Genomic DNA, 24,131 nt, shown 5'->3' with positions numbered 1-24,131 from the left:
GTTGGCTGGTTTGCCATCAGCATGTTCGTTTGCCTGAGGAGTGTTGTTCAAATAGACTGCCAATCCCCACAACCAACCACAGTCTCTCTCTCTTTTCCTAAATTGTCTCTCTCACTCTCATTTGCATACAGTGTTGAAATCATGAGTACATACACTATGGCTCCAACAACACTCACACAGAATATTCTAGAGCACACATTGCAGTGGTCCAAACACCCAAAATTAACTTGTGAAAATCTATCTATATACAGTTGTGGTCAGAATTTTGCATACACTTTGCAGTATCTGCAAAATGTTAATTATTTTACCAAAATAAGAGGGATCATGCAAAATGCATGTTATTTTTTTATTTAGTACTGAGTGACCTGAATAAGATATTTCAAAAAGACTATAGTCCACAAGAGAAAATAATAGTTGAATTTGTAAAATGACCCTATTCAAAAGTTTACATACGCTTGATTCTTAATACTGTATTGTTACCTGGATGATCCGCAGCTGGTTTTTTTCTTTTGGTTTTCCAGCATCTTTCGCGTATTTGAACCCTTTCCAACAATGATTGTATGATTTTGAGATCCATCTTTTCACACTTTCAACTATTCAGGACAAATAAGGGACTGATGAACAACTACCACAAAAAACAAAACAAAACAAAAAAACGCTGTGGATCATCCAGGTAACAACACAGTATTAAGAATCACGCATATATGAATGGGTCATTTTTATAAATTCACCTATTATTTTCTCTTGTGGACTATATGTAAGTGTCTTTTATGTGAAATATCTTGTTCAGATCAGTACTAAATAAAAAAACAACATGCATTTTGTATGATTCCAAAAACAGTTGTGCTGCTTAATGTTTTTGTTGAAACCATGATATATTTTTTAAAATTCTTTGATAAATAGCAAGTTCCAAAGAACTTGCATTATTTGTAACAGTAAATGTCTTCATAGTCACCTTTGATCAATTTAATGCATCCTTGCAAAATAAAACTATTATTTCTTTAAAAAAAAAAAAAACTCTTACAGACCTGATCACTTTTTACATAAAATATGCAAAAATGTAGTATATCTTGCAGCGTCATGTACAGACTGCTGAGACCACACCATGACATATATTTTGCTTTTGTAGCTTTGTTTCAAGAGTGTCTTGCCACTGTTCTGGAAAAATGGTGTAAAAGAATAAAAACTTTTGGTTTCAGAGCTAATTGTAATGATATATCTTCTGCTGTGGTGAAAGTTGTTAGAAGACATGTGACAGTCATTAAACTTTTGTTTAGCTGAATCACTAGTGTTGATTACTTCAGTGATTTTTGACTGTTCCTTTGTTCCTCAGGAATGAGTTCTGGACAACAGTATACTTACACATAGATGAGTTCCAGACTGTGCTGCTAGAGCACTCACTGCTAAATGCAAATGACATCTAGACTAGGTTCTAGTAACAAAACATGCATATAGTGGCAAAATTCTTTTGCATCTAAAAAACACTCATCTTCTTCACTTCACGCATAAACCTATGAAGCTTTCACCCCAAAAATGCGTCCTTCCCACAGCTCATGTATAAAATATCAGCCTGCTAGTAGATAGACTATTCAGGATGTGCTGTGCTAAAACATCTAAAGTCAGAGAAAATGTCTGCTCTGGAGATTTCTTTAAGATGGGAGAACATATAAAGTGTGTTTTTGGCTGTGTGTATTTCAGCTTGAGCAAAGTAACTATACTCAAGGTGTTACAATTTTTCAGTTTAATGCTGCAGGTAATAATTAATTTGTTCATGCACAATATGATGTTACTGTTAATATAGTCTCTTAATTTGCTTTCTCTCTGTGTTTTTAAAGGCCATAATGATTTTGGCATTTGATTATGTATTAGAGTTACCCTTTTAAATGTCTTGAGTCATGTTCTCAGTGGTGTAAATAGGTGCTTAGATCACACACCAACTGAAACTTTTTACAGTTTGTTTCGCAGTCGCAGGGCTCGCAACATTTCAAAACCCCTGGTAGCCCTTCGGGCAGGTACTCCTCAGATTTTGGTAGCCCGAAAATTAATTTAACTAACCCAAATAAAATAAAGACCATAAATGTCAATCAAAAACATTTTCAATACACAAATATCAACGAATATCAAGGAGTTTTATTTTACTATTTACAAGGTATCTGCAGAATTCTTAAAAATCTATTTAAGGCAATTTGAAAAATTATTTCTTATACCATTTAACGCATTTAAAACTGTCTTAGGCCTTAAACTCTTCAGTTTAGTTGTATCAAATTTAAGGACCCGTGGGAGCAATGTTCCCTCATTTTATTCTTGCTGAGAAAAACTTCTCTATTGGGCGGACATTTCGGGCACCTGAGCAAAAGCATTCTTTATACCAGACCTGTACAGCAGGCACACAAAAAAGTGTGTAACTAAATTATGTGACCCTTGATGTAACTAAATGATGTACATTTTAGGTTACCTGAGAAAACATTTTTACTGTACAATACACTGCAGGTCAAAAGTTTGGATCAATAAAGTTTTTTAAAGAAGTTTCTTATGTTCATCAAGGCTGTATCTATTTGATAAAAAATACTGAATATTATTTCACAAAATAATATTGTGCAATATTATTGCAATTTCAAATAAATGTTTTCTATTTTAATATATTTTAAAATTTAATTAATTCCTGTGAAGCAAAGCAGTATTTTCAGAGTCGCATGATCCTTTAGAAATCATTCTAATATGCTGAGTTTTAATCAATGTTGGAAACAGTTGTACTGCTTTTTTATTTTTTTTATACATTGTATTTTTTGGGACCCGTGATATTTATAAAAAAATAAAAAGTTAAAAAGAACAGTGTTTAGTCAAAATAAAGATTTTGTGTTACAATATAAACTATTCAAAAGTTTGGGGTCAGAAATGTTTTTCTTTCTTTTTTAAAGATACTTTAAAAAAGTTTAAAGAAAGTTCAACTTTATTCAGCAAGGATGTGTTAAATGGATAAAATAGATAGTAAAGACTTCCATTGTTAGAAAATATTTCTATTTTGAATAAATGCTGTTCTTTTAAACGTTTTATTAATCAAAGAATCAAAGAAAGAAGTAACAAGTAAGCAGCAGAACAGTTTCAACACTGATAATAAATCAGCATATTAGAATGATTTCTGAAGGATCATGGGACACTGCTGGCGTAATGATGCTGAAAATACAGCTTTGATCACAGGAATAAATGTTATTTTATAGTATAGGTATTAAAATAGGAAACCAATATTAGAAATTGCAATAATATTTCACTATATCACTGTTTTTTTCTGTATGTTTGAAATGAATACATCTTTGATGAGCAAGAGACTCAGTCAAAAACTCAAAAACAAGGTCAATTATTTATGAGGTTTATAATATAGCCCTAACATAATATATTATCAAAACAAACTATTTAAACTGATAGAATAGAATACAAACTGAAGCAAAACTTAAGCTGAGATCTGTAAGTTAAATATAAAAACGTGATCACATGAATTCTTCTATAGTTGTCTAAACATCGTTATGAAGTACAGTTTGTACAATACTCTTGTGTGTGACTGTATGTTTCAGAGTCTTGTTACCGTTCTTTGCCCATCCTCCGCTATTTCCAGCACTTAATCAAGCCACTCTTCTTTAATTCATGAGGACGTTTTATTTCATGTCATTGTGTTTGCGTTGTCTCTCGTGTTGAGCGCACCGCAACTATTGAAGTATTGAGTTTCTACAGCGACTCATTTGGTGCACATCGTTCTCTTTCTATGAAACCGGCTCTAACTCTGTCGTGACATCAGCTCTATAGCGGTTTGCCCGAGCATTGCTATTCCTTCCTTTTTACTGGCGGCATTCAATCAAATGGCTTCCCAACTCATTTTTGTGTGCGCAAGGCACATTATTTCTTCTGCGCGGCCGCCCGCGTGCTCAGCTTAGAGGGAACACTGCGTTGGAGCCCTGTCTTTAAGGTAGCCTGTCGGGCAGGGCAGTGATACATTTTGGTAGCCCGACTGGAAAACACAATAGCCCCGGAACGTCGGGCTAACGATTTTGCGAGCCCTGGGTCGTATAGGTTTTGAATTGCACATGTGAAAGGTGATATGCAGTACAGTCAACACAATCCCAGCAGTACTAGCATGACAGTATAGCTTTTTTAAGAGAGCAATAAAAAAAAAAAAAAGAGAGCAATATACTAGACTTGCTGTGTAATAAAGTGTAAATTTAGCAGTTTTGAATAGATAAGCAGACATGTTAGATATGTGGTTAGTCATTAACGCTAACTAAATAAGCCTATACCTTCAGTCTGGGTAAAACAATGATGTGTTTGATCAGTTTGTGCATATTTGAATTTTCATTGAGCTTTATTGAATCATAGATTATATTCCAATGGCATTCAATCTCATTCACTGCGAGTGCTTAAGACCACTTTAGCAGTTGTGTGTTCATTAGTCTTTTGGAACAGATCTGTAGGTTTGGTGTTAGCATGGTTAGACACCATTTTATTTATTATAGCTAATAAATAGCCTGTTCTCTGTTTGTTCTTTGATTAGTAAAGTGTTGTGATTTGATTCTCTTATTTCCCTTTGCTTTAAAGTAATGGTAGAATTAATGATGTTAAAACACACCCTGCTAAATGCTGTGTTTACAAATTCGTAAAATGTTTAGGTGATTTTCATCAAAAAATTTACTCAGTGGACACTTTTCTTTTTCCGTACATGCACTTCCTAAGGTTGGGGTCTGCAAGATTTTTTTATTTATTTTTTTAAACAAAAACAACAAAACAAAGCCTCTTATGCTCACCAAGGCTGCATTTGTGCATTGTGGGAAGTCGTGGCCTAATGGTTAGAGAGTCGGACTCGTAATCCAAAGGTTGCGGGTTCGAGTCTCGGGCCGGCAGGGATTGTAGGTGGGGGGAGTGAATGTCCAGCGCTCTCTCCACCCTCAATACCACGACTGAGGTGCCCTTGAGCAAGGCACCGAACCCCCAACTGCTCCCCGGGCGCCGCAGCATAAATGGCTGCCCACTGCTCCGGGTGTGTGTTCACGGTGTGTGTGTGTTCACTGCTGTGTGTGCGCACGTTGGATGGGTTAAATGCAGAGCACGAATTCCCAGTATGGGTCACCATACTTGGCAGTATGTCACTTCACTTCACTTTATTTAAAAAAAAGCCATAAAACACTAATATTGTGAAATATTATAATTATAATTTTAATAATAATTCTAAAATGCATTCAATTTTTAAATTTTGCTCCAGAAACATTTCTTATTATTATCAGTGATATAGAAAGTTCAAAAGAACAGCATTCAAAAAAAAAAAAACTTTTGTAACTTGCTACTTTTGATCAATTTAATGTGTCCTTGCTGAATAAAAGTAATGTATTTAAAAAAAAAAAAAACCTCCAAACTTTTGTATGGTAGTGTAGTATGAAGCTGATGCAGCATTATTGTACCTACGTTGTTACAGAGAATGATGGGGAATGTAGTCATTCATGTCATAAATGAGTAGCATGTTTTAGTAAACATTATTGCCATTTTTCATCTACATCACACAAAATGTTCTAAATTGCTAGATTTTTATATTGAGTTACACCTGTTATCATAATCATTGGGAAATTCCATTTGAAAGGAATCTTTCAAATCCATTTAGAGCTTTTTCCTGGATTATTTGTCCTTTCATGTGATCATGTGTGTGATTCTCATTGTGCTTGAACAATAATATTTATCTCTTAGCAGCATAGCATTGCCCCCTGCTTCATACGCCACAGGAAGCAAGTATTTATTTATTTGTCATAATCACATTATCATCATTATTCTGCTCTCATCGGAGCGATCCATGCACTATGCATACATTAGTCATTATCTCAATCATTCTCTGGCATGCTGGCATATTGGAGCATTAAAAGAACTTGGACCCCTTTTAGATGTATTTTCGTGGTAGAAAGGATGTCAGTGTCTTTTATTAATTAGCAGAGATGTGTCTCGCTGGTGTTTGCAGCATGAATGTACTCCCACACATTGAGAGCAATGCGGTGTGCGTCCTTCAGTTATGAACCAAACAATACAGTATATACACTTTCTGAATAAAGACTGCATCATAGACAATTTCAGCAATGTCCGAATAGTTTTGTGGATGAAATGAGTTAAACAGATTTAGAGTGTGTGGAGGCCCATCAGCTCTGCATTAGAAGACTCTGTCTCTCAGTTTAGTTCAAATTGAAATTAGCTTTAATTACCGCAAACAATACAACATTGCCGAAGCTGTGATCACATTTAAACAGAAAGTAACAGATTAGTAGATAATTCAGTATTAGTTACAGCTGTGCACAGTCTCCCTTTCTGTTTTGCTCTTTGTCTCTCCATTTCTTTGTGTTTCTCTTTCTGTCTTAGTGTTCTGCAGAAAGACTGAGAGGAATTTTTATTGGCGTGTATGTCGGGTGTAGAGTTATCCTAGCAGTGTTTTCATTAAGATGAATGATCTACAGAGGCTTAGTATGGGGCTGTGTGTGTGGGCACACTAAAGCAACAGCGCAGTTCGTTCAATCATACCCTCACAATTTTGTCTTGTCGCCAGTTTTCTAAAATGCTCAGTCTATGAGTATTACTTCCTGTATTGTCTTTAATCACACTATTTTCTCTATGGCCAGATGGACATATATCAGCTTTGATAGGCTATAGTGGTCTGATTTTTAATTAGTGGTCCTGTCTGTTTATGTTCACTTCAAACATCACTGACTATGTTTACACGAATACCTAAATTGATCTCAGGCACCCTATTAGTGGGTCGAGTGTGTAAACAGATCCGCTTATAGTCATGTGCGTCTCGTGGATGTTGGTTTGAATGGTTTTCGAAGTGTTTGGCTTCCCATAAAGCTCATGACTAAATAAAACAGTTACTAACAGTAATATGCAGTTTGATATGCTGATGAGTGACTGCAGCATTGCTAAAATAAATACATACATGTAATATTAATTGCTCTCGCAAATCAGTGCTGGGATGCTTCTTCCCCCTTTCCATTACTCCAGTCTTTAGTGTCACATGATCCTTCAGAAACCACTCTAATACTCTGATTTGGTGCTGAAAAAACATTTCTTATTATTATCAATGTTGAAAACAGTTGTGCTGCTTAATATTGTTGTGGAAAATGTTATACTTATTTTTTAGAAAGAACCGCATTTAATTCAGAGAGACATTTTTTGTAAAATTATAACTGTCATACCTGTCACTTTTGAATTTTAATGCATCCCTGATAAATGTATTAATTTCTTCCAAAAAAACTGATTTTCAGACCACATTTAACCTACCTATCATGTAACAATGATGAAAAAGTAGCCTGTGTATTTCATTGAATATCCATGCTTCTAAATTAAAATAAAGTGAATTAAATGAAGTGCCTTTCATTTTTATTCCATTACATTGCCATCTTATTGGAATTCTTATATTAGTGCATTTCTGAAGTGGATTATCTGGATTATTACTCATATCGTGATATGAGATTTTGGTTTGATTTTGCACTAATTCCACACAAAGAGTGTCAGTCTGACTATTACTTAACTCAGTATCCAGAATCATGGCTCAGCCAGCCTCTCTGAAGAAAGAAAAAACACAGACATCACTATCAATCACACAACACACAGCCAGCCGTGCAGTCAACGCAATAACGAGTGTAATTCACAAGACACCCTCCTGTGAAAGAGAAAATCAAATGCTTATTTAGCCCATTCTAAGCTAAATTCAGAAACAAATGACTTTACCAATGAGAAAGCTTTTCTTATAATAAGTACAGTGTTTTGTCATTCATAAAAACTCATGCATATCTTTGGGTTTTTGGTTTGGCTTCACATTTGTAATCGGATGCTAAGAAAGGTGCACTCTTATACTGTTGCCCTCACACGTGACTACAGAGCAGGATTTATGTCTGTGTTAATTAGGCGCGTGCAGATAAACGGGAAGGTTTGTCAGAAACAAACTGTAACACACAGGCCTTCATGTCCACTTTGCATCCAACTGTTGAGGCAAATCAGATTATAAAGACTGCTGTGCTATTTTTAGATTAGACATGGGGGAGGGAACTTGTGCCTGTGCTCTCTCTCTCAATCTCTCGCTCTCTCTCTCTCTCTCTCTCTCTCTCTCTCATATGCCCCTGTCCGCCTCTCCCCGTCAATCTCCCTTTGTTTCCCTCCATCTCAACACCATTATTTTCATGTCTCTCCCCTACCCATCTTTCTCTTTCTCTAGCTTTCTCGTCTTTTACCTCCCCAGTGTTGATTGTAAGAATAGAGATCAGGCTAATTATGTGTCGTCGAGTCGATTTTCCAGGTTTAATTGCACCCCTGCTGTTTCATGTTAAGGAAAGCGAGAGATTTGATGAAGGTGCAGGAGAGAACAAGAGACAGAGACGGAATACAAGCAAAGCAGGAAAGAAAGGGTCAGGAAGGTACGGCCTGTGAAAATGGGTAGGTGGGTGTATAGCGGCACCTGTTTGGCCTTTCATCAGCACTGCCCTGGACACTATTCATACTTAAATGGAAAGTAATTAGCTCCATAACGATGCCTCATACACTCATATTCAGAGAACGCTCAGGATATTATTCCACGCTCTTTTTGGTGTATGCTGATGAAATAGAGCAAAGTCAATAGACCTGTCAACAGGATGATGTATTGTACATGTATGAGAAGGGAAAAGACAAATGAAGGCAACGGAGAAAATAAAAAGAATCGAGAATAAAAGCAGCTGGGAGGGGGAGAGCGTGCAGCAAGTGTCGAGAAAGTAAAACGGTAACAACCTGAAAAACAGCTTCACAAAGAAGCAGGAAATTAAGACATTTTGTGTCATTTTTTTGATACATGATGACCTTCGTCATAATAACAACATGATACCACCTGCAAATCGAATGTCTCATTAACAAATCGAGTTTTCTGTTAGGAAGATATTATAAAAGCAAGAGTGCTTTAGTACATAAAGGTATGTTCAGTAATTCTTTAGCTAACGTTAACATCGCTGTTCTTCTGTACTTTAATGTACCGGCTGTAATTTTTTTAATTCCCTACGTATGTCAGGCCACGGTGGGGGCCTTGCTACCGTCTTTAAAGACACTTTTCACTGTCGTTTTCTATCTACTGGCTCATACAACAGTTTTGAGGTGCAACTCTTACAATTAGTCTTAGTAAACCCCATCACTATAGCTCTAATATATCGTCCTCTTCACCATAATAAGGACTTTTTAAGTGAACTTACTGTATTAATGGGGGATTTGGTTAGCAGGCATGAAAAAATACTGCTGTTGGGTGATTTTAACATTCATGTTTGCTGTACTTCTAAACTGTACTCTGCAGAATTGTTTTTTTTGATTGAGTCTTTTGACTTTACTCAATGGGTTTCCGGTCCAACACATATCCATGGTCATACCCTTGATTTGATTTTAACTCATGGTTTTTCTATTTCAAACATTGAAATCAGATGTGCATCTTTTTCTGATCACAGACCGGTTCTGTGTACTCTCCCTGTTATGGGCCGAATCCTCAGAAATCCATCGCTGGCACATCTGACTCCCTCTCTTACTCAACATTATAGTGAAGAATTTTCTGTAGCCTATCGTGATGTATGCAACTCTCTGGAGTCGGAATCTACTCTGCTTAATCTGGACGCTGACACACATCTTAATCTTTTTAATTCTACCTGTGCCGATATCAGGAATACTGTTGCCCCTTTGAAGTATAAACATTATAAGCCTGTACCTGTGCCCTGGCACACTGAAAATATTTGTCTGAACTTATCTTAAATAATTGTCTACTATTTATTCTGTCTTAAATCCCTCTGTGCATTCTATTTTAGAGCCCTCTACTTCTCTGTGTAACAATTTTGGGAAGTTTTTTGTTGAGAAGATCACAACTGTCTAATTCAATAAATATTTTGCATGATGTTCCATTATGTTCTTCTATCTGGTCTGAGTTTGAGCCTATTGATTTGATCTCATGTAATGAAATTGTTGGTCACCTAAAACCAACTATTTGCCCTCAGGATATTATTCCACCTCTTTTCCTTAGACAAATCATGGACACAGTTGGTCCTGCTCTATTATTGGTTATTAACAACTGTTTGTCTACTGGTTCCTTCCCTAACAGTCTTAAATGTGCTGTGGTGATACTATATCTTAAAAAATACAAACCTTGATCCTTCATCTTTCTCCAACTTTCGTCCTATTTCTAATCTACCCTTTATTTCAAAGATCCTTGAGAAAGTTGTATGAACTCAATTACAATCTTTTTTGAGTGTTAATTCAGTTCATGAGATCTGGCTTCAAAGCTTTACACAGTACTGAATCTGCCCTTTTAAGAGTCTCAAGTGATATTTTTACAGAACCTGATTCTTGGAAATCTATGGATTTAGTTTTATTAGAACTGAGTGCTGCTTTTGATTTGGTTGACCATGAGGTTCTGTTGACACGTTTGGAGACATCTGTGAGCCTGCGTGGCACAGTCTTACAGTGGTTTCGTTCCTATCTGACCAACAGATGTTTTAGTGTTCGTATTGGTCATCAGACCTCCTCTAGTATACCTCTTAATTGTGGAGTTCCACAGGGATCAATCCTTGGGCCGGTATTGTTCACCCTGTATATGCTACCTCTGGCTTCCATTTTTAACTAATATAAAGTATCCTTTCATCTATATGCTGATGATACTCAGATCTATTTTCCTCTAAAGCACAATGACAAAAACGGCATACAACCATTGTTGGCCTGTTTAGAAGAATTTAAGCTTTGGCTCTCAAGTAATTTTCTGAATTTAAATGAAAATAAAACTGAATAATTATATTTGGGCATAAGGAAAATTGTGTTAGATGTTGACTGTGGCTCTCTGGCCCCATATGAAACTCAGTGCGTTAGAAACCTGGGTGTTCTGTTTGATCGTAACTTAAAATTTGACAAACAGATCAGTGCTGTTGTAAAATCATACTTTTTTCATCTCCGTCAACTTTTTAAAGTAAAACCCTTCTTATCACAGTGTCATTTTGACAACACACACAGCATGCTTTTGTAACAACTCGTTTAGATTATTGTAATTCACTTCATTATGGTGTGTCTCAGTCCTCTCTCTCCCGTCTACAGTTCACGTCAAACTCCATCACTCCGAACGTAGGAGCCCCACAGGGCTGTGTCATGAGTCCCCTGCTTTACTCTCTCTACATGCATGAGTGCGTGTCCTCTCACATCTCCACATCTATTATCAAATTCGCTGATGATACTGTGGTTCTGGGCCTCATCTCCAACAATGATGAGACCGCATACTTGGACGAGGTAGAGAGACTCACATCATGGTGCCAGGACAACTGTCTTCTCTCTGAATGTGAGCAAAACTAAAGAGCTGATCATGGACTTTAGGAAGAGACAGCAGCGGACCTACACTCCTCTTATGATCAGTGGGACCCCTGTGGAGAGGGTGAGTAGCTTCAAGTACCTCGGTGTAAACATCTCCGAGAACCTGACTTGGACTACACACATCCAAACACAGGTTAAGAAAGCCAGGCAAAGACTGTACCATCTGCGACAGCTGAGGAAATTCAGGGTCTCATCAGCAATCCTGAAAATGTTCTATTCAGGGACTATAGAAAGTGTATTGACTCATTGCATCTCAGTGTGGTATGGAAACAGCTCAAATCAGGACTGCAAAGCACTACAGAGAGTTGTGCGCTTAGCTGAGCGCATCTCAGGGTCTACTCTCCCCTCTCTGCAGGACATCTACCTCAAATGCTGCAAAAATAGAGCTGTCAAAATCATCAAGGACTCAAATCACCCTGGTAACCGACTATTCACTTTGCTTCCATCTGGTAAGCGCTTCCGTAGCCTGATGGCAAAAACTGAGAGACTTAGGAGGAGCTTCTTCCCCCAGGCCATCAGGCTCCTAAACTCTAACTCTGTGTCATAACATCACTTGATGTTAATACCAATATATCAATAAGCTATTCATAATTTTTACCTCATATTGCTGCTATTTAAATACCCTGTACAACTTTTTTGCACCTTCTTTTGCACATTCCTGTTTTTTATCTCTTATTTTTATTTATTTTTTTCTCTACTTTTCTTTTTCTTAATATTTGTATTCTATACAATTGCACTGTCCTTGGAGCGGACCTGACTTACATTTCACTGCTGGTTATACTCTGTATAATTGTGTACGTGACGAATAAAAATCTTGAATCTTGAATCTACAGCTAGTGCAAAATGCAGCTGCTAGACTACTTTCTGGTACCCGCAAGTATGAGCCTGTAACTCCCATTTTATTGGCACTGCATTGGTTACCCATCAGTTATAGAATTGATTTTAAAATTCTTCTTTTTGTGTATAAAGCCCTCAATAATTTGGCCCCTCAGTACCTGACAGACCTGCTCTGTCCATACACTCCTTCTAGAACATTGAGATCCAGTGATATCTGTCTACTCATTGTGCCTAGATCTAGACTTAAAAAACCAGGTGATCATCACACTTTTGCGACTGCTGGCCCGAAACTCTGGAACAGTCTACCTCTTCAAATTAGATTAGCCCCCTCTATTTCTGCTTTTAAGTCTGCTCTAAAGACATATTTATACTCTGCAGCTTTCAATACCCCTTGATCATTGGTTCAACTGTTGTGTTGTTATTGTTGTATTTAAACTTTGATAGCCTTGTTTTATTCATCTTATTTCTGAGTTTTTATTCTATTCTGTACAGCACTTTGGTCAACTTTGGTTGTTTTTTTAAATGTGCTTTATAAATAAATATTGTATTGTATTTAATGGTTAGATGCTTGCCTGCCATCTATCAACGTGGTTCATCAGCAAGATCATCATTCCCTTGCCTTTCCAACAAAAAAGAAGCTACTTGTTGATGCCAATAGCATTGTGGGCAGCATGCCGACATACAGCGCTGTTACACTACGGGCGTCCCGAGTTCGAATCCAGGCTCGAGGACCTTTCCTGATCCCGCCCCCCTCTCTCGCTCTCTCCCACTTTGCTTTCTGTCAGCTCTACACTGTCCTAACATAATAATAAAAAATAAGCAACTTAGAGATCACTACTATAACTATTTTCTCCATCATAAAATCTTTTCATCCTGTGTATGCTGTACCGATTTTTGCGCTCATTTTTTGTCTTTGTCAGTATTTCTGTCTTCTTGCTTCAGTCCTTTTCTGTTTCTTCAGTCATCCAGGTTCTGATTCTCCCAATGTTTGTGCTGCTAAAGCATGATAATCAATGTGTTCTGTTGTCTAATTTTCACTCTTGGCATCACCAAACAACACTATTGTAGCGCAGGCAGTGATCTTGATACGGTGGCTGAGAGAGCTCAATGTGCTGCAACTTCAGAAAACGCATGCAAACAGAAAAAGCACCAGCAAATCAAGAAAACATCTTCATCAGTTTGACAGCAGGTGCTGCAAATGCTCACAACACAACCAAATAAAGAATTTTATTTGCAGCGCGTTTTTTTGTTTGGTTGTGTTGTGAGTATTTGCAGTGTGTTTCTTTATTTGGTTGTGTTGTGAAGATTTGCAGCGCGCGTGTTGTCAAATTGAAGTGTTTTCTTAATTGTGTGCGGGGGGTGGGGGGTTTGGTTCTATTTGCAGTGCGTTTCTTTATTTGGTTGCATTGTGAGCGTTTGTAGCGTGTGTGTTGTCAAATTGAGGAAGTAGTTTTTTTATTTGAAGGTGGGGGTTTTTCTATTTGCAGAGCGTTGAGCACTCTCGGCCACCATATCTTGAGGATTTTCTATGACCTTTAGTGAAACATTGTCATTTCAGCAAGGCAAAATAAATTTAGAGGGGTGACCTATTATTAAAACGCTTTTTATAGAAAACTATCATAAATACAGTATCTTCACAGGAATATTATTTATTTCTTAATGTGAAAAACATTTAAATGTAAATTCAGAATAAATATTTCACTCAATGCTGGAAACACAAACAAACGTAGTGATATGTGCTGTTACAGACAGTGCAAATGAGCATTACAATGTTGTTGTACTCTGTATCAGGAGTCTTGGGATTCAGCTTGTTCAATCAAATTCAAAGAGTGGAACCATTCTATAAAAACAATGTTAAGCTTTGCATCTATATGTCTGTTTAGTTTTGTTGTCTTATTTTTAAATATATTAAATTTCTGTTGTGTCACTTGGCATGATTACTCCAGCTGAGCAAGAGATATCAAGAGGGTAATGGGCTGTGAGTGAATGGCTTGTGTTAGTTATACATGATATGAAAAACTGAACCTCAGACATTTAAATTACTGGCGTGACGATGTTTGGCTCTACTGAGTTTGTGTCAGTGTATAGCAGTGAGTGTTATTTCTATAGATCTTCTACGGGGTAATTTCATGAATGCTATATGTGCAGCAGCAGTATTTCTTAGATGCTCACAGCAGCATGTCTGTGGATGAATTGGCAGCAGTGTAGCACATCTATTCCGTCAAGACCAAATACTCTATCTCAAAATGGGCTTGAAGCTGAAAAGATGCAGATCTGTGATTTGCAGTCTGTTATTATAGCATTCTTATTGTTACTGAGTGTAATTAACAGCACAGTCCCTAAAGACTTGAATGACTTGTTGCAGGCCGAATCTGGTAGCGCAACAACAAATGTTTTCAATCAGAAACAATCCTCACATAATCTGTATTTAGTTTTCAAACATGCACTCTGTCATAGCAACCGTTTCAGAGTGCTGCCTGTAACCATAATGGTTTCTGACACATTATTTATCTTGTCCTTGAACCTTTGGAAAAAAACATCTTGGGTCTCTCCCTTTGATGACAATGGAAATGAACTGAGTGGGAATGATATGAGCATTCCCAGAAAAAGTTTGTTTTGAAGGAATATTGATGTTATTTATGCTGGACATGGTTCAGAGTTGGGGGAGAAGACTGTAACATTACTCTTCAAGTTTTGATCGTAGCCCCCTCACATATGGGTGGAATTATGAGGATAAGAATCTTGCTTGGCTATTGAGAATGAAACATTAAAAAGACTAAATCTAAATGGTTGAAATACTTTGCATATTTAAACTTGTTTGGATATTTTTCAGAGCCCACAAACCGTATATGAAATTTTCACTCAGCACAGAGTCATTTACAGTTCTGTTGGGTGTTGTTCACAGTAAGCATTAAATGTGAACTATGAAAATTTGTGTTTTATGTAAGGTTGTTTCAGTGTAGTTATTTTTCTTCTCTGGATTTTTTTTCTCTCTGCAGCTTCAGATAACAGCCAGAGGTTTCAGGAAACATGTTTTGCCTTTGCATTGACGCCACAGCAGGTCCAACAAGTCAGCAGCTCAATGTAAGTCTTTTTATTCATAATATTCCTTCAGAAATTATATAATGAAGTTACAAATCAAAATCCCAAAATAAAAAGAGGAGTGTCTTAAGGCACTGATTGTGTGACTTGGACTCATTTATTTTCTGAAATTATTAGTTTTTGAATTTCTCTCTTTATAGGGACATATCAGTGACCAAATGTGACTTTACAGTGCAAGTACAGTTACGGTAAGTTATTCACATTTTGATACACTGAAAGGTTTTGCATAAACATGATACTGTATAAAACTTCAGAGCACTAGACTGCTGTTTTCTGCTTAATCCAGGTTTTGTCTATCAGAGACGAGCTGCCCTCAGGAGGACCACTTCCCCCCTAATCTTTGCGTTAAAGTCAATGGGAAACCGTGTAATCTCCCAGTAAGTTAAACTACAGTCCATTTGTCCATCTATCCATCTTTCTAAACTGAGACACATGGTCAAGACACTGTTGGCGTCTACACTAAATTACATTCTCACAACACTGTTTGTTTAATTTTTTTTCTTTAAAATATTTTTATTTGAATAAAATGCACAGGTTCATCATTTGTTGTGTTCCTATTGTTTTTCACCAGGGATATCTGCCTCCAACCAAAAATGGCGTTGAACCAAAGAGGCCCAGCAGACCCATCAACATTACCTCATTGGTCAGACTGTCCACAACTGTCCCCAACACTATCGTAGTGTCCTGGACCTCAGAAATTGGACGGGTAAATTAATAATAATCCCTCCCTCCTGATTTATGAATACATGTACTGCAACGTTTGTTTTATCATGTTTTTTCACCTTCTATGGGAAAAGATGGAAAGTAATCTGTGGTGTAATAAGACAAATCAAGCAAACCTATTATAGGAACTCTTGTTGAAATCAACATTTATTTTTAGTTCCCCATACGAGTCTTGCAGTCATTTACAGTCACATGATGGCCAATTATAGCATCGGCTTTATGCAGTTTATGTGAAAAGGTCAGCATGTATGTAGTATTTTAGTATTTTCTCAGAGTGGCGTTTTGAGGCACAGCTAAAAAAAGAATATCAAAATAACAATCTTTTGGGGAGAGGTTCAGAAAAACAAAAAGACTTTTTGTAGAGTATTGATGGTTATGACAAACAGAAACAGAACAGAAATTAATTAACTTGCATATTAGTAATTTAAATGCTTTATATCTATTCTCTGTGTTGTGGTCTGTGCTAATCGTAAATATTTCCCTGCCGTTTTATACATTATCTGAAATAATTTGTGATCTTTGTGAATGCTCATTTACCTTTGATATGTTCTGGAAATGCATTTGTGATGGATGAATGCTCTTGTCCTTTAGCAGCTGATGCATATTAAGAAAAAGATTCGGTCACTGTTTTACTTTGAGACTACTGTAGGCAGACAGGAGTTCATTAATTCATCCACAGATTCCTATATCGTATAAGCTAACATATTCATCTTCTTGAGCATAATACTTCACTGCACCTACATATAATATTCAGCTTCATGAATGATGTCATTTCTTATCGTATAACTTGCCTCGGCAAGCATTGAGCAAGCCTGGCACTCTCTGTGGTAGATTCCTTAAATTTTTCACTCTTGCTCAGGAGTCGTGAAAATTATATGACCTGTACCTTCTCACTGAATCTTAAGGGCTCTTTATTATAGAACCTGTTCATATGGCACTGATAAAACGATGATGTAAGATCTGACCTGAAAATATAAATAAATGATGCCTAGAAGACGCTTCTTCTCTGCAGTAGGTTTTTGCACTCTGTTATATCCTAGCATTAGTATTGCATTGTCTCACTGTGATGTTACGGTTAATAAGTTATTCCATAAATTATTACATATTTCACATGTTAACTTAAATGTTAACTTAAATGTCATGTTAACTTAAAATATAACTTAAAATATATATATATACACTGCATACTGTTTTATGAAGATGTTACCATGTTATGCCAATGTGTCTGTAGTAACAAATCCATTGTTGGATCATTTTCTCAGAGTTACTCTATGGCGGTGTACCTTGTCAAACAACTGTCATCTACAGTGCTATTGCAGAGGCTACGGGCTAAAGGCATCAGAAATCCAGATCACTCCAGAGCACTCAGTAAGCATGCACATTCCCAAGAAAAATAAAGCTGTTCTGTTTGTTGTCCTAAAACCTGGAAAAAAATGATAATTTTTGAGCTATGGGTTTCTACAGGAATTTCCTTTCGGTTTTTAGAATAGCAGATTTACACTTTTGATTTATACTACTGTTATTTTATTCAGCAAGGATGCATTAAATTAAAAGTCAAGAAAATACTTTGTTGCCAAAGACTTCTATTTCAAATAAATGCTGTTTTTTATTCTTTTCATCAATGAAAAACAAAAGGTAAAAATGATTTTGAAATATATTTAACCAGTTATTTTAAATTGTAATAATTGCCTCAGATGTGAATTTTGAAACCTCTGTGTTTGAAGAAGTTGCTAAAAGAGGGCTTCAGTGACTGAACAGCTCTGCTAAGTTTTAAATTACTTTTTTTTATTATTTTGGTATCTAATCTAAAGATGGCAATGAAGATGGAGTTTTTTTATTGCTAGTTTAATTCAGACAGAAATAGTCTCCGTGTCCTCTTGTTCCTTCCTCACGACAAAGATAAACTATATTGTGGACTAATAATTTGTTGGTGTATTATTTTATCCAGTTTAAAACCTGAAATATTGTGCTCCAGAGACTGCAGTCAATAGTCATTTTCTTAAACCTTTGGAGACTAAGTAGGGCTTGATTGAGTATATATACCAGAATCTTTTATTCTGTATAGCATGGTGTGAGTTCATCTAGGATTGATCTAATCACTGACAGAAATGCAACATCCCAGTTCTGCTTTACACAAATTGCTTTGTTCTTGTCTGCCCTTCAAACTTTCCATGATACTTTAAGATTTTATGTAGCAACCTATAAACTGTCTGAAGAGGCTTGTTAATTCTGAAAGAACACCCTGATGCCCCTGTTGTAAACAAGCTAACGCACAGCAGCCTGAGGCAGTTCAACCAAATTCTGAAGCACTAATATTTATTATTAGAGTGTTTTAGATAATATTTTAAAGTGTAATGGTGAAGATTATGGCTGTGAATATCACATTCGTCCAATGATAACCCATTTAATAAATACACACTACTGTTCAAAAGTTGGGGTTGGTAAGATTTTTATTTTTTTTAATAACAGCACCAAGGCTGCTTTTTTGATCAAAATTGAAATAAAGCAGTAATTTTGTAAAATAATGTCATATTTCAATTTTAAAACAATAATATTTTTTTTTTTACTATTTTCTATTTTAATATATATTAAAACATCATTTATTCCTGTGATGGCAAAGCTGAATTTGCAGCAGTCATTACTCCAATCTTCAGTGTCACATGATCGATCAGAAATCAATCTCATATGCTGATTTGGTGCTCAAGAAACATTTCTTCTTATTATTAATGTTATTAAAACAATTGTGCTTGTGCTCCTGAATATTTAGTGGAAATTGTGATATGTTTCAGGATTCTTTGTTGAAGAACATTTTTTAACATTATAAATGTGGTTACTGTGACTTTATATCAATTTAATGTATCCATACAGTATAAAAAAATATTCATTGCATTCAAAAAGAAATGAAAATCTTACTAATCCCAACCTTCTTAATGGTTGTGTAGGTGTGAATTATGATGTATTAAAGTGTTCAGTCTTTTATTATTGCCAGGTTAAATGTGACCATATTGTTCTTTCATTCCTCCAGTTGTATTAGTAACTGTAAGTCATTTATTAATAGCAACGCAGCTGTAAAGATCTCTGTTTGTTTTCAGCTGCTAATGTGTGCTTTTGCTCATGTCCTGCAGTAAAAGAAAAGTTAACGGCAGACCCTGACAGTGAAATAGCAACCACCAGCCTAAGAGTTTCATTATTATGTCCGGTAAGTATCTTATTTGTCCGATCACTTGGTCAAACACACACACAAACACACACACACAATAATGCATATTTTACATGTTATATATACGTTAGTTTAAGCCCAAAGACCAGCTGCAACATACCTCTTAAGCTAAGAAAATTCTTAATTACAATTCCAAACTAATTATCACCAAGGCTTTTTTTCACTTCACAGGTTTGTTGCAAACAGCTATAGGACCTTACAAAGTCCTTATGAGAACCAGAGCTTTATAACATGTTATTGTTTAAGATTCTAGAGTTTCAAAGTATAGATCACACAAAGCAAAGACGGACGTTTTTTATTTTAAACTCAAAATGAAATTAGATTCAGAGCATTTTATATATTATGACTCATAAATCTGTCTAAAACAGTTAGGCTGTTTAATGTCAGTTGTATGTTGCCATGATTATATGTTTTGTTCATGTTTCTCTTTTCATTCTTTGGTCTGTCTCCAAACCTACATCTGTTTATGTATGTGTGTGTGAGTTTGCATGGATTTTTTCATGTGGGATGTCTGTGTGTGTTAATTCCTTCATGATTGTCTGTGCTTTTGCTTGTTACGCAGCTGGGAAAGATGCGGCTAATGATTCCGTGTCGGGCACTGACGTGTTCACACCTGCAGTGTTTTGATGCTACGCTCTACATCCAGATGAATGAAAAGAAGCCCACATGGGTGTGTCCTGTATGTGACAAAAAAGCACCCTATGAACATCTCATCATTGACGGGTATGCGAAACAACAGAACAGCACAAGAAATTAATTGTTGTTTTTACAATCCTAGTGATTTTTATATATATATATATATATATATATATATATATATATATATATATATATATATACACTTATATGTGACCCTGGACCACAAAACCCAGTCATAAGGGTCCATTTTTTTTAATAAATAAGGTTTCCATTGATGTGTGGTTTGTTATGATAGGACAATATTTGGCTGAGATACAACTATTTGAAAATCTGGAATCTGAGGGAGCAAAAAAATCTAAATATTGAGAAAGTTCTTAGCAATACATATTACTAATCAAAAGTTTTGCTATATTTACGGTAGGTAATTTACTAAATATGTTCATAATCTTTACTTTTATATCCTGATTTTTTTATATGATTTTTGGCATAAAAGAAAAATCTATAATTTTGACCCTACAAATATACTCGTGCTACTTATGACTGGTTTTGTGGTCCAGGCTCACATACATAGTTGTGGTCAAAATATTTATGTAACAATATTAACTCGCACATTTTGCATGAAGTTTTCCAGCTGTTTTCCAGAGTGGATGATCCCTAAATTCACAATCTCTCCTTTGTGTCTTTTTCCTCTCCTTTTCCCTACCCGTTTCTCTGTCCATCCTTAGGTTGTTTATGGAGATTCTGAACAGCTGTTTAGATTGTGATGAAATCCAGTTCAAAGAAGATGGCAGCTGGGCCCCCATGAGGTCGAAAAAGGAAGTGCAGGAGGTGTCGGCTTCATACAATGGCATTGATGGTCAGTCCCAGTTACTGCTGATCATCTCCTCATATTGTTGAGGAACTGCTGCAGGGTGGGGTTTGGGTGCATTCTTGAAAATTGAGAATTGGTCTAAGGCATCTTGAAAGCCCCAATACAGTAATTTGCACAGCATTGTATTTTGGTAATTAAAGAGGGGCTTTTTTAATTAAAACAATACAGTTCAAACAAAAACAAAAACAATAACAAAAGATATTTTTCTGTGAAAGAAATTAATACTTTTATTAAGCAAGAATGCAATAAACTTATCAAAAGTGCCAGTACTGTTACATTGTTACAGGAAAAATCAAATAATTTCAAATAAATGCTGTTCTTTTGAACTTTCTGTTCATCAGTATATCATGAAAAAAAGGTTTATACAAACCTGTTAAGCAGCTTTCGTAGTAGCTTTTCATTTTAATTATGAGAAATGTTTCTTGATCTGGTAGATAGTGGCAAACAATGAATGTGACATTACCCTCCCCTGAGAAATGCCATGCCGCCTTGCCATACACATGCTTATATAAACTGAACATACACCCTGAAATGATTTGGTTTACAGTCTGCTGTGCATGTGTGTGTAATCAGGGGGATGTCGTACGACAGTGTTGGAGCAGAACTCTCAAACAAATGGCAACAGTGGAGGCAACAGCAAAAAAGTGGAGGTGATTGATTTGACTCTTGACAGCTCGTCAGAAGAAGAGGAAGATGAAGAACCCCCTCAGAAGAAAAGCTGCCCCTCTCTAACTAGCATGTCTCCTCAGATGGATAATGGGTAAATTTCAGTATCATTTCAGTAAAATTTACCAAATTCTTTTTAGTATCTTAAATATGCACAAATAGCATTCTATGTGTGGGTTTTGCGAAATGTTTTTCTCAAACTAGCTTGTTTGTTGGCGTGTTCTCAGGGTACTAAATCTCCATAGACCAGCGTCTCCTGTGAGTCGAACTCCCAGCATGCCTCAGGTGGACACCAATTACATTCCCCCACCTCCTCCCCTCATTCAGGACTACCGCCACTACTACTCTACACCCACTGACCTATCAGGTACAGCACCGAAATATCATTAGGAGCCTGTTTGATGAGGAAAAATTGCTTGTTTAAGCTTCAGCATTTATGCTGATTTATCTCTGTTATCTCTACCTGTTACAGATCTCAACTTTTTTCCTTTTTTACAAGGAGAGAATCATCAGGTAACAATCCAAACGTTTCTTGGCCTGACTATTAAACTTCTGACTATAATCTTCTGTTTGCCTAACTCTTTTGTTGCTGTCTCTCCAGCACTACAACATGGTGATGGCAGCAGCCGCTTCAGCATCTGAAGATCACGACCTCCTCTTGAGTCGTTTTCTCCCGTACGGCTCATCCCAGCTCTTCCTGGACCCTCCCTCTACCCCCATAGGCAACAACCTCCCTCCCATTAACGTCAACGGCAGCAGCACCGGCAGCAGCCTGGTGTCCTCCAGCAGCCTGCGGGAAAGCCTCGGACATCCACTTGCCCCACGCCCCACCTCCGAATCGGCCCCCACATCTGCCATCTACGGTCCCATCCCAGATGTCATCTCGTTAGACTGACCCAAACTGACTGAAGAGACTTCCAAACATTGGGAAGAAAACAGGACATACAGGATGACTGAAGGGTGTTTTTGTAAACGATGATAATCGTTGCTGTGTACAGAGAACAAATATATTTTTTGTTTTACTTTTGTATATACCTATCTATCTAGCTATCTAATGTATATGTAAACTTGAAAGAGTTTTTTTTTTCCCCTCTGGCTTGCTAAAATTACTTTGGGTTTTATCTCCTGGGAAACTGACGCTCTTTTTCCTTCACAGCTTTGTCTCAACCTCTTTAACATAATATGAACACTTTTTATATCCTTTACCCATCATATTCTGTAATCGTCTATATTTCGTCTGATTCCACAGGGCACAATGGCTGTGATTGGACCGTCTGCCGGACTCTTGGTTCTTTTCTCTTCCCAGCAAAACTTGTTGTCTTTGCCAATCCATAACATTTCCCCTAAACATGCAGGATTATTTTATATAATGCCTTTAAAGGGAAAGTTCACCCAAAAATGAACATTCTGTCATCATTTGCACACCCTCATATTGTATATTCTTCTGTGGAAGACAAAAGAATATATTTTCAGTGTTTTTTTTCCCCCATACAATGAAAGTCGGTGGGGTCCAGTGTTGTTTTTGACCCCATTACAACATTCTTTAGTGTTGCACAGAAGAAAGGCATACAGGTTTGGAACAACATGAGAGTAAATGATGACTTAAATCATTTTTTGATGAACACTCTCTTTATTTTGATGGCCATTAAGAAGCATTCCTTTACATTCAGGTTAACAACTGGAAGTAATAGTATTGTTACAGATTGCCAATATCTGACCTCATGATTCTTATGTGAAATGTAATTCATGACTGTTTTTAAAACAATGTAATTCTCTAAAAATTTTGCATCCTTATTTTCTTGCTCAATGCCAAAAGAACACTGTTTAGTGTTGAAGTTTCTAGAGTGAGAGCTTGTGAGTTCAGTGAACTTAAATGTACACTTTGTGTGGAAAATAAGAATTTACTCTCCTTTTTTTTTTGTGGCTACCATGCATGATTGTTCATTCATTTTTTCTTTCTCCTTTCCTTCCGTCCCGCTCTTCTTGAATTTTTCAGAAGGAATGATTTGTTTGGAGGTTCTGCAGTGGCGTAGATGGTGAGGTTACGATGTCCTTGGCGTTGGTGTGTAATTGCTCACAGATGTTTGTTTCAGCCTCATGCAGTGACTGAGGTCTCTGTTCAGTTGTTGTCTGTTAGGTCATCTGTGTTTGGTACTGTACAGGAAAACTAAAGCCACTCATAATTTCTTCTGTTTTGTCACGTGTGCCTTGTGTGAGTGTGTTTTGCGCGTGAAAGCCTGGACCTGTTATTACAATTAGCCTGTATTAATCTGTTCTTTATGTCGACCGTCAGATTGGGAGCTCTTATCTACAGACTTGGTGTTTCTAAGCAAATAATCCTATTGAATAACCACATTTGGATGTCCTTTCAAGTGATAATTGTGATTAACACAGGAAGTTTATTGCAAAAGTTTTTTGTATAAACAAAATTTAAGAAAAGAAGATAGGGAAAAAATGTGTGTTCAAAAAGGAAATGGAAATAGTTTATTTAGAAATTGGTAAAATCTTTTATTTATATATATATATATATATATATATATATATATATATATATATATATATATATATATATATACTTAAATGAAACAGGCTATCTAAGTGTGTGTGTGTGTGTGTGCGCGCTGGTGTGGCTCTCAGTGTGTTGACCAGACCTCCTTTCAAAGCCTAATTGGGTTTGGGACTGGGGTAATTGCGTGTGACAGAATC

General features: G+C 36.5%; 1 protein-coding gene across 2 annotated transcripts in view; it reads left to right on the top strand.

The window, feature by feature from the left end:
• The window catches only part of LOC306843595 (E3 SUMO-protein ligase PIAS1-like), a 40,847-nt gene extending 16,978 nt beyond the window's left edge, over positions 1 to 23,869 (top strand). For both annotated transcript variants that reach the window (XM_079375137.1, XM_079375136.1), the window contains exons 3-14: positions 15,204 to 15,288; positions 15,447 to 15,494; positions 15,593 to 15,683; positions 15,878 to 16,012; positions 17,292 to 17,397; positions 19,155 to 19,228; positions 19,812 to 19,972; positions 20,614 to 20,744; positions 21,333 to 21,519; positions 21,653 to 21,792; positions 21,898 to 21,938; positions 22,027 to 23,869. In XM_079375137.1, coding sequence (XP_079231263.1) covers positions 15,204 to 15,288; positions 15,447 to 15,494; positions 15,593 to 15,683; positions 15,878 to 16,012; positions 17,292 to 17,397; positions 19,155 to 19,228; positions 19,812 to 19,972; positions 20,614 to 20,744; positions 21,333 to 21,519; positions 21,653 to 21,792; positions 21,898 to 21,938; positions 22,027 to 22,320 — 1,493 coding nt within the window. In that variant the 3' untranslated portion in view covers positions 22,321 to 23,869. The remainder of the gene's footprint in view (positions 1 to 15,203; positions 15,289 to 15,446; positions 15,495 to 15,592; positions 15,684 to 15,877; positions 16,013 to 17,291; positions 17,398 to 19,154; positions 19,229 to 19,811; positions 19,973 to 20,613; positions 20,745 to 21,332; positions 21,520 to 21,652; positions 21,793 to 21,897; positions 21,939 to 22,026) is intronic.
• Positions 23,870 to 24,131: the final 262 nt, after the last annotated feature.

The sequence above is a fragment of the Barbus barbus genome (assembly GCF_936440315.1).
Source record: "Barbus barbus genome assembly, chromosome: 2".
In the NCBI taxonomy this organism is placed as follows: Eukaryota; Metazoa; Chordata; class Actinopteri; order Cypriniformes; family Cyprinidae; genus Barbus; species Barbus barbus.
Note: the sequence above shows the minus strand (reverse complement) of the source record. Positions and strands in the feature narration are given on the sequence as shown.